Source organism: Chiloscyllium plagiosum, chromosome 12 (assembly GCF_004010195.1).
Source record: "Chiloscyllium plagiosum isolate BGI_BamShark_2017 chromosome 12, ASM401019v2, whole genome shotgun sequence".
Lineage (NCBI taxonomy): Eukaryota > Metazoa > Chordata > Chondrichthyes > Orectolobiformes > Hemiscylliidae > Chiloscyllium > Chiloscyllium plagiosum.
Window position 1 is genome coordinate 52707242 of NC_057721.1, and position 11343 is coordinate 52718584.

At 38.2% G+C, this 11343-nt stretch overlaps 1 protein-coding gene across 3 annotated transcripts in view; it reads left to right on the plus strand.

Annotated features, from left to right (window-relative positions):
• The window catches only part of cblb (Cbl proto-oncogene B, E3 ubiquitin protein ligase), a 214138-nt gene that overhangs the window by 159632 nt on the left and 43163 nt on the right, over positions 1-11343 (plus strand). For all 3 annotated transcript variants that reach the window (XM_043701076.1, XM_043701074.1, XM_043701075.1), the window contains exons 9-10: positions 353-538; positions 5093-5455. In XM_043701076.1, the coding sequence (XP_043557011.1) occupies positions 353-538; positions 5093-5455 (549 nt within the window). The remainder of the gene's footprint in view (positions 1-352; positions 539-5092; positions 5456-11343) is intronic.

Sequence of the window (11343 nt, forward strand, 5' to 3'; positions counted from 1 at the left end):
GAGTTCAGTTTTTTCTTGTTTAATAAACTTCTATTCCTTGTGTTAAAATATACTGGCAACCTCTCATCAATGTGTTTAGTAACTGATGTGCATGGTTAAAGAAAAAACAAAAGTAGGATCTAACAAGCTATGTTTCCCTTGGAGTTCTGATTTCTCCAGCATTAACATCACCTGGGATCTTAATAAACTTTAATTTATAATTGTTTTTTGAACAAGCATTGCTGTCAAATACCCAGTAGTGCCTCTGTGTTAGCTGTTTGAAAAACTGGAGTAAATGTTGTCTTATTACTGTGCTTTTTGAAGTTCTCTGAGATGAATCATTTATTGTCTCAATCTTGTTTGGTCTTTACAGTGTACAGACAGGCAGATATCACCAGTGTCATCACCAAACTCATCGCCTATTGCACAGCGCCGAAAAGCAGCTCCAGACCCAATCCAAATTCAACACCTCAATCTCCCACCAGTGCCACCTCGTTTAGATCTCATTCAGAAAGGAGTAGCTCGGTCACCTTGTGCTAGTCCAACTGGTTCACCAAAGGTAAATTATTAAAACACTGGTATTGAATGACTTACCTATAAAATACAGAAGTCATGTCTTAACTTGTAAGGAGTTCTTGGCAAATAGTATTATGAATTCAAAACTATTTTTGGAAGCAAGAAAATTAGCATGAAAATCACTGATAGAGTCATAGAGTAATACTGCATGGAAACCAGCCCTTTGGCACAAACTGGTCCTGTATAAGTCCTACCTTGGTCTGACTTTCCAGTGCAACACCTCACACTTATCTGTGTTGAATTGCATTTGCCAGTCCTCAGCCCACTTTCCATCTGATCAAGATCCCTCTAATTTTTGATAACCTTCTTCGCTATCAACAATAACTCCTAAATTTGTATCATCCATAAACTTGCTAATCATGCCTTGTACATTCACATCCAGTTCATTTATGCAAATAAGGAACAACAAAGGTCCCAGCACCCAAGCCCATCTGGTACATCAGTAGTCACCGGTCTCCTCTCCAAGAAACAACCTTCATCTGTCACCCTCTGTTGCCTCCCATTGAGCCAATCTTGAATCCAATTACCCCTTCCTGAATCCCATGTGACCTAAACTTCATGACTAGCTTGTTGTGCGGTTCCTTGTCAACAACCTTACTAAAGTCCATATAGACAACATCCACTGCCTGACAGTCATCTGTTTTCTCAGTAACCTCTTTGAAAAACTCTTAAAAGGTTTGTCAGATGTGACTTGCGAACAAATCCATGCTGACTATTCCTAATCAGACCTTGACGATACAAATGTTGGTTGATCCTGTCCCTCAGTATTGTCTCTAAACATTTGCCTACCATTCATCTCAGCCTCACTAGCCTGTAGTTTCTTGGCTTATCTTTGCTACCTTTCTTAAACAATGGAACATGTTGTTCAGTCCCATGGTTTTGTTTTGTGGTCTTATAGGTTTTTTTTTTCGTTTATTCATGGCATGTAGGTGTCACTGTCTATGCCAGTGTTTATAGCTCACCATTTCCATTAAGAAGCTGGAGGTGAGCTGACAGCTTGAACTGCTGCAGTCCATGTGGCACAGTGGACCAACAATGCTGTTAGGGGAGGATTTCTATGCTTTTGACCGTAAAGGAGTGGTGATATAATTCCAAGTCAGAATGGTGTGTGACTTGGAGGGAAATTTGCACTTGGTGGTGTCACATACATGAGCTGCCCTTGTTTTTTGTGGTGGAGGTCGTGGGTTTAGAATTTGTGCTGTTTTTGTCCCCTTGTGCCTCTTGTTCTACTAAACTGGTTTAATAAAATAATTGATTAAGGAATCAGTACCATGTATAAAATATACTTGTTTATATTTATAACTGCATTGAATCATGTAGGACACATCATTAGGTGGTTGTTTAGATTGGAGGTAAAAAGGGGGAAAAAAGAAAAGGCTTCAGAAATTGCTATGCATTTTACAGCTCCAAGTTGGTTATTAAGTTATCTTTAAAAAAAATACTTGTTCTTGGAATATGGGCAAAGTTGACAATACCACATTTATTGTCCACATCTGGTTCCCTCAGAATATAGTGGTTGGCTTTCTCCTTTAACTACTATAATGGCCATGGTGCTGTTGGTGTTGGTGTATAGACCACTCAAGGCCTGCAACCGTGGAGGATTACGTTAAATGTTGAAATCAGATTAGTGCACAACTTGAAGACAAATTTGGTGATAATAACGTTTGCTGCTCTTGTACCTCTTGATGGTATGGTTTCATGTGAGAAAGCATTGTCTTGGTAACTCTAATGAATTGCTGCACATACAAATTAAACAAATTGCTCAGATGTGGATGATCTCGAGCTTCATGAGTTTTGACACAGTGATATCATCTTGTCTATCAGAGAGTATTCCATTGCATTTATATGTGAAAAAGAATTTTTGAGAGATCAGGAGGTAGGCCAATTGTTGCAGAGGACCCATCTATTACCGGGTGTCACAGAGTTGCTATAGTTGGTTGATATATATTGCAATTTCTGGTGTCCTTGAAGGTGATTGAGGATAAATTTGATGATCATTTGGTCATTGAAGGTCAGGGGAATGAGATTGCTATTACTTTTCAATTACCTGGGGCAAGTGCTAATGGCTGACTCTCACCTAAATCTGTGAAGTTTTCACTATCTGAGGAGTTCAGACTCATGCAGATCCTTCAGCTGCTTCATTTCTGAGCTTCCTTCTGACCTCAGGTCAGAAGTGGAACATTTGCTGATGATTCCTTAGTGCTCAGTATCTTTTTGCAATTTTTCAGGTATTGCAGCAATCTGTGCCTACAAGATCCAAATAACAGTCAGACATGGACATGGCAAGCAACATTACTGCCATACAAGTGTCAGGCAATTACTATTTCCAACATGAGAGATTATAATCATCTCTTCTTGTTCAACAACATTACAATTGCTGAATTCCAACCATTAAAACTTAGGGGTTACGATTTACTAGAAATATAGCCGGAGTATTAGTAGGAAAGGCCGACCAATGTGAGTCTTCGCACTCAGGCCTATATCCTCAGCATTGTAGTGTTTAACCATGCTCACCAGCTCTGCTCAGTGGGCCACATATAGAGTCATAGAGATGTACAGCATGGAAACAGACCCTTTGGTCCGTGCTGACTCTGACATGAAACTCCCAAAGTAAGCACCCAATGTAGAATTTCAGCAAGGTAAGTGAGCCCCAGGAAAACAAAGGGAGTACTTCAAGGATGCTCTCGTAGCCTCCTTGGGAAAGTTTAACCTTCCAATTAGCACGTGGGAAACACTAGCTCAAGACCACCCAAAATAGAGGGGCAGCATCTGAGAAGCGACTGTACATCTTGAGACTCATAGCTAACAGCAAGTTGAAATCGAGCATTGATGGGAAAAGGGGTGAGAGGCAACTTGGGCCATGCTTCAACCATTTATGCCCAATCTGAAACAGAGATTGTAGATCATTCACTGGACTTTTCAGTCACCTGAGAAGTCTTCACTTTTTGGGCAAGTAAGGTTTTTAGTACTATGCCTAAGAAAACAATGACAAATTGAACCGCTCATACAGGTTCTGTGAATACAATAGCTAGGAATCAGAGGCCAGGAATTCTGTAACATATAAATCACTTCCTGATTCCCTAAAGCCTGTCTGTCATCTAAAAGGCACACATCAGCAATGTGATGTATCACTTGTCTGAACAAATAAAGGTCTACCAACATTCAAGAAGCTCAACATCCTCCAAGCCAAAGCAATCCTCTTTACCAGCAGCCCATCCACATTTGAAATATTCACCTGATTCACTACTTTCTGTAAAGAGGTAGCAGTGTGTATTAAAGAACAAAGAAAATTGCAGCACAGGAACAGGCCCTTCAGCCCTCGAGGCCTGCGCTGATCCTGATAAACGTTTTTGCATAAAAATGGCAGTTCATCACTGCTGAAATATGCAAAGTTGAAATGCAAGTCACTCTGTCTTTTTCTCCCTCTGTCTTAAAGACATTGATCTCTTGCTCAGCTACAGTTTTGTGCTCATGACTTGAATGTCTATTCAGATCTAGATTTATGAAGACACATCCTTATTTGGGCTATTTGTGGCAATTGAGGAAAGAGGATTGAACGCAGCTTCTCTACTCATGGCTGTGCATTGGTCCACCTCACCAGACCATCAATCATGTTCATATCAGCTTTGCTGCAAACACAGATTGAAATTCAGTTGCAAAGCAGTATAATTCGTACCTTGACTTGCAAGAGTTAAACTTTCGCTCTTATCGTCTGAGTGTTGAAATTGCTGAAAACAAGTTCACACTTGTAACTAAGACATTCAAGGCCAAATTATCTTTATTGCAATGATATTTGTTTAAATGTACATCTCTTTCAACAAAGGCTTTTTAACATCAAAATCTTTCATTCTGGGCAAAACTGCATAAAACTGTTCATGTGTAAAAATAAACGCAGGACTACAAGTATCGTCAAAGTCTGGTTTGAGATTTTATGCTCATACATTGAGCGTCTAATTGGAGACTGTTTTATCTTGAGTTAAAGAAGAACCTTTGTCAGATGGGTTCATTATTATTTGGACAAACATTTAATTTCCTTAATCTGCATTAAAATTTCAGCATCTATAATTGAAGAGGAAGCAACTTTCTAACTGCCAATTTTATTTCATGATCAACTCCTTGCTTTTATATGTATGTTTCTTCCTTGAGTCTATGTTGGTGAGTGGCATTACATGGGAGCTGTATGCTGTAGAAAATATGGAGGGTATCTTCTGTAGAACTGACCCAAAAACATTCCTTTAATTTGCCTGATAACCTAAACCCTTTTATTCCAATCTTGTGAATCCTCATTTTAGCACAAAATAAGTAGTGCCAAATATTTGTCCCTATCATTTCGTATCACTTAACCTTATTACCAGACCGAAAGTAAATTGTCACATTGTTATCAATAAATTGTGAAATACTGTGGTACAGATGTTATTGAATTAATTTTGTGTCCTTTTGTACTTGTTTATCGTAAAGTCTGTTTCCATGCTGTACATCTCTCTGACTCTGACTCTATAAGATTAATCTGAAATAGTTTTCTTCTTTTTAAAATCAGTCATCTCCATGCATGACACGAAAACAAGACAAGCCTCTCCCAGCACCACCACCTCCTCTCAGAGAACCTCCTCTTCCACCTGAGCGACCACCTCCTATTCCACCAGAAAGCAGGGCTGCACGTTTGTTGCATCATTCTGAAAATGTTTCTTTAAAAGACCAGCATATAGCACATGAAGCCTGGTGTCCCAGAGATCACGGTGCTACCACGTCAACAGAATGCAGATCTGGTGATGATCGATCTCCTAAATCTGGTCACACCGCACCCACTAACTTGAATGGTAGACAGAACTGGCACGTAGCAGAACCAGGTTTTCCACGCAAACCCGGCAGACGCCAAGAATTATCTCATGACAGTGCAAAGGTAAGGACTGGAACAGAACTCTTATAATTGGGTCTCTATTATCATTAGCATTTTTGATTTATTTTATAGCTGATGGATGAGAGAATAGTTGAGACTAAATATATCACAAACTTTGTTTTAACTGGCACTTATGAACCGGCACTCTCAATAAACTGGCAAAACTTGTATTCCTCATCTATCGGATGTTTACTGTATCATTGCAATCTCCGGGATGTCCGTGTAGTCAGTTTGGTGTGCAAGTGAGATGACTGTCTGCCAGTAAGTTTATTTTGAGGCAAAGCTGCATTATTTTTTAAGTAATTTATGTTGTAAATTATGTATAACAGTGACGTGTATACCCGCTGCATTACATTGCTATTACTTACCGTGTGTGCTTTTACTTTGATTATATAGACCTCTTGATCAACTGGAACATTTGATCAATCAGTACACTCCTGGTCCCATACGTACCTATTAATAAAAAGTTTGCTGCAGTATTAATTCTGCACATGGTACAAACATCTAAGCCACAAATTTCTGAATGTGTTTCAGGTGTGAAGTTCTTGGAATGGACGGAATGGAATAGGGTTGTGTGGGAAAGTGTAAGGTTATCCATTCTGGACCCAATTAATACTTTTTATTGTGAAAAGCTACCAAATGTGAAGAAGCAGAGAAGTTTAGAGGTCCCAAGTATGTACATCATTAAAAACTAGTGGACAGGTACAAAAAATAATTATGAAGATTAGGAAACATTGATATTTATGTGAGATTGAGAGAGGACAACAGGCCTAAATGAATAAATGTAGCTGTTTTCTGAATGTACGTAGTTGTGTCTTTCGAGTCACCTACTTTAACTTGATTGCATTAGCAAAGGGCTAGAGTACAAGTTGAAGGATTTTTTTTTTCTGATTTATAAGGTGCTGACCACATTTCAACTTGAATAACATGAATGCTGTTCACTTAAGTCACAGAAAACATATTGGACAGTAAAAATGTTACGATTGACGTGGAATGGATATGTGAAAGCCAGGAAATAGGGTGGGATTAATCCTGATCAACCTTTCAGCATTTTTCCAGTCATGTTTAGATTAATATACATGGCGACAGAAGAATTAAGTGAGAGCTTCATCACTATTTGACAATGTTTAAATTACTTCTAAATAGTCATTGCAAGATTTGCAATCCGTAGTCCCAATTTATGCCCTGCAGTAACTTTTGACTTATGAATTGATTAAATATAAAAGGAACCTCTTAGTGTTGCAGTATTTTTATTTAAAATTTTAAAGGTATAAGATTTATGACAAATGTGCCAAAGTAGTTATCCAAAAAAATCATTGCAAAACAGACAACGAATAAAGCAAATTGCAATTTTCACTCAATGATAATACTTAACTGCAAGCTGCCATATCCTCTGCCATTTGGGAAATCGGTCAAAATTAAGTTGGGTATCTGATTTATTGGTCTGTGTTGTGCAAAATGAACAGAGATAATCTGTAAATTTTCAATATTATAAAATTTTTAAAAAAAATAACAGCATGGTGAACAATTTTCATAATTTAATTACAAATGGATGCAAGTTTAAAAGTCAGGAAATATATAGAAAGGAAAATGATCAATAACTAAAAAGGAAAAGCAAAATGGATTAAGTTGCCATTGAAGTAAGAATTATTAATGGAGGAAGAGACAAGTGAAAATTATTTTGGAGAGAAGGAAAGAGGAATAAGAGAATTGGCAAGTAAGCACATTAGTGTGATTAATGTAGCAAAGGGGAAGGAGTTTTGGGCCTTAATTGTGCTCACCTTCAGATGTCTATTGGGGGCCCAGAAACCATTTGTTATAGTCTAATACGTGTTGATGCTTCAATTACAAGGCAAAAAATTGAACAATACATATTTGCAAAATCTGCACCTTTTTGTGGATAGATAACATTATTTATTAGTTGTGGTTAAATAAGTGGGATATATTGTTCATGTTTACGTTACAGTTAGTGGATATCTCAGCCATGCCTTGAATTCTTCTTATTAGTTACTTTTGTGAAATGGCTATGATATATTACAATACATTGTATTAAGGTTCATTATAAAGAATAAATATTGGAGTTTTCACAGTGCTTCTGGCAGGGATCCTTTTATTTTGCTTGTTGTAAAAAGCTCATAGCTTTATTTTGCCAGCCTGGAGTTGCCTTCAGTTTATTGCTCACAGTTATTCTCCGTGACAACCGGCTTGGGGAATACATTGATTTTATTTCATTTTATGATCTCAGGTTATTAAATTAGTCAACTAGAGAGGTTTGCTGGTTTTGGCTACTGGTCTTTGGTGTGAAGAATGGAGGTAAATCATGGGATAAAGAAATTGGAACAATCTAATTTCCTTGTAGGCCAGATTTGAACAAGACTTGTTTAGATTTTTAAATCTCCTGTGTTTTATCGATTATCAATTTAATGTTAGCAGTCCCTTTTGAGTTTACCCCCTTAATAATTCATTCACCCATTCGTAAGGTCCTTTCCAAATTTTTAAAATTTCTTACCAATACATTTCTTTCAGTTTGATTCTGCAGTTGCATGATAATAGTGATCTTTGGAAATACCAACATTTTATTTAAGTTGCTGAAGACTTAAAGGAGCAAGAGAGAAAACTGAGAACTACAGACCTTTGTAAGGCAAATGCTAAGATCAGTTTTAAAGGATGTGGCAAATAGACACTTAGAAAATCATTGAGTATACAGCACAGAAACCGACCCTTCAATCCAACCAGTCCACGCCAATCATAATCCCAAACTAATGTTGTCCCACCTGCCTGCACTTAGCCCATTTCTTATTCATGTACTTACTTAAATGGCTTTTAAATGCAGTTACTGACCCCCATCTACCACTTTGTCTGGAAGTTCATCCTGTACATGAACCATGCTGTGTTTTTAAAAAAAAAGCCCCTCATGTCTTTTTTTTTAAATCTTCCTCCTTTCAGCTTAAAATACCCTCCACCAAAGTCTTGAAATCTCCCACCATCGGGAAAAGACACTTGCCATTCACTTTATCTATACCCTTCATGATTTTATTAAACTAGAAGGTCACCCTTCAAACTCCTACACTCCAGTGAAAAATGTCCAAGCCTAAATTGGCTCTCCTTATAACTTAAACTCTCCATTTGTGGCAACAACCTGGTAGATCTCTTCTCAACCCTCTCCAGCTTAATATTGTCCTTCCTATAACAAAGTGACCAGAACTGGATACATTTCTCCAGAAAAGGCCTTACCAATGTCCTGTACAACCTCAACATAATGTCCCCGCTCTGATACTCAGTGATCTGAGCAATGATGACAAGTGTGCCAAGTGCCGCTTTAACCATCTATCTATATGTGATACAAACTTCAAAGAATTACGTACCTGAACCCTTAAGTCTCTCTGTTCTACGACCCTTCCCAATACTACCCCGCTTGGATAATGATCTGATTGGGCACAGATAGCATGAATTTGCAAATGAGAAATAATGTTTGATTAACTTGTTGGATTTTGTTTGAAGACGTTACTATCAAAAGACTCAATGGATGCTGTAAGCTTAGATTTTTAAGAAGTCTTTTCACTAATTCTTCCACAAGAGGCTGATGCAAAATATTACAGCACATGATTTAGGAGGTAATGTGCCTGTAAGTATTGCCATCCATCCATCAGCATTGATTGATTGTATTTGACAAACAGCCAGTAAGAATAAATGTAACTAGTGAGGTACTGCAAGAATCAGAACTTGGATCCCAGCTATTCACAATGTATACCAATTATTTGAGTGTGGGAGCCCTTAACTTAGCAATCAGGCTGGTTAAGTCTCTTTAGTTGTTGCTTCCTGTTCCTCCCTTTGCCTTTTTAGTTTTAATTGTTATGTTTCTAATGCCAAAGCATGTGTAAGTTTTGATGATGGAAGTAGGGAATTGATAAATTTAAAGTAATTTTTGCTTGTATATTTAAAACGCTTGATTTAATATCAACTTGTTAGATGATTGATAAATCTTGTGTTTCACAGTTAGTAATGTACAATTAACATCTGTGCTTCTAGAGTAGTAAGCAGAAATCTAATCAGGGTTCCTCGGGTTAGTCACTTTTTTTTTTGACAGCTCCTTGAAGTTGATAGATGTAAGTGTTGAATTAGGACTGAATTGAACTCTATTATAATACTTCCTGGTTAAATGGGCTATCACCACTCACTGTCTGGGTTCAAGCGAATAATAGCAATGAAAGCAAGAATGAGGAGGTTGAACACATGAGGAAATTAGCAGAGGGCCATTCTGCCTCTCCAACTGGATTTGTCATTTGGTGAGATCATAACTGATCCAATTATGACCTGAAATTCTCTTGCTGCCTGCTCCTCATTAGTCTTCAACTTACCTATAAATCTAAAATTTGTAAATCTCAGCCTTCGGTGTATTCAATGATTCAGCCTCCATTGCATCTGGGGTATATATCAGTAAACGTCATTCATCATTGCAATTTAGCATATGATCTAGGCTGATGATTTTGAGCAGTACTGAGGAAAGTGTTTCAGATGCCATCTTTTGGCTTAACGTTAAACCAAATTACTATTTATTCACGAAGCTAAATGTAACAAGATCCAATAAAGCTGTTCAGGGAAGAACAAGGAACTCTCCAGGTGTCTAGACCAACATTCCTTACTTAACCATGTCAGTGTGTAACCTCTACAGTATGGAGTGCCTGGAACAAAGTCATTTACGAATTTTTGATGTGGACAAAGTCAGAACACAACACCAGATTAGAGTACAACAGGTTTATTTGAAATCACAAGCTTTCAGAGTACTGCTCCTTAGCCAGGTGAAGTTCAAGAATTTTTGAATTGCAGAATGCCCTAACCACATGCGTTTGAACCGGATATAAATGCGTACCTGAAATATAAACCATGCCAAAACTGCTGTTAAGACATCAAAGTTCACAATTTCAAATCAATTCATTTGGAAGCCGAGGTTAATGCACAATGGGCCAGAATAAAATTGAATGTTGTTTACAGTTAAATGATGTATGCCTTTATAAATGTGCTTAAAGGTTTGTAAATCTTAATGAATTCATAGCATAAATTTTAAGTTATCTGAAATTATTACCAAATGTGCACTCTCTACACCACTGCTTCATTTTTCACTCACTTGCTTACTCACGCTCAATCACATGGCACTCATTCATGCTCAGTCGCACAGTCAATCTCTTGGTTACTCAGTGATGTTTAATTTGCCCTCTGTCTCATGAGGCTGCTCTCTGTCTCCCTTGCTTTCAGAGGTAAGGAACTTGTACAACAAACAGACTACCACAGAAACACAGCAAAGTTTGAAGCTGCCACACATCTGTTTGGTTCAGCACATGACCTCCTGGTTTTCATCCACATTTAACCTTTGACGGTCAGATGTGTCCAGAATTATACGTGCCTCCCTTGACCTGTGCCCAAAAATCTTGGATTACAAATCACTGCAAGAAATGTCTTCAGAGTTTAAGAGTACTTTGGGTTCACTGGATACCTGATTCTGTTTGATGGCATTGATTCTTTGGCTCCAGGGCTGTTGCAGTGTTGGCAGTCGTGAACCTGAGAGTTTTGGGGTCTGCTGAAGGTATTTTTGAAAACTAGTCATAGAGTCATAGAGATGTACAGCATGGAAATAGACCCTTCGGTCCAACCCCTCCATGCCGACCAGATATCCCAACCCAATCTAGTCCCACCTGTCAGCACCCGGCCCATATCCCTCCAAACCCCATGTACCCATCCAAATGCCTCTTAAATGTTGCAATTGTACCAGCCTCTACCACATTCTCTGGCAGCTCATTCCATACACGTACCACCCTCTGCGTGAAAAAGTTGCCTCTTAGGTCTCTTTTATATCTTTCCCCTCTCACCCTAAACCTATGCCCTCTAGTTCTGGA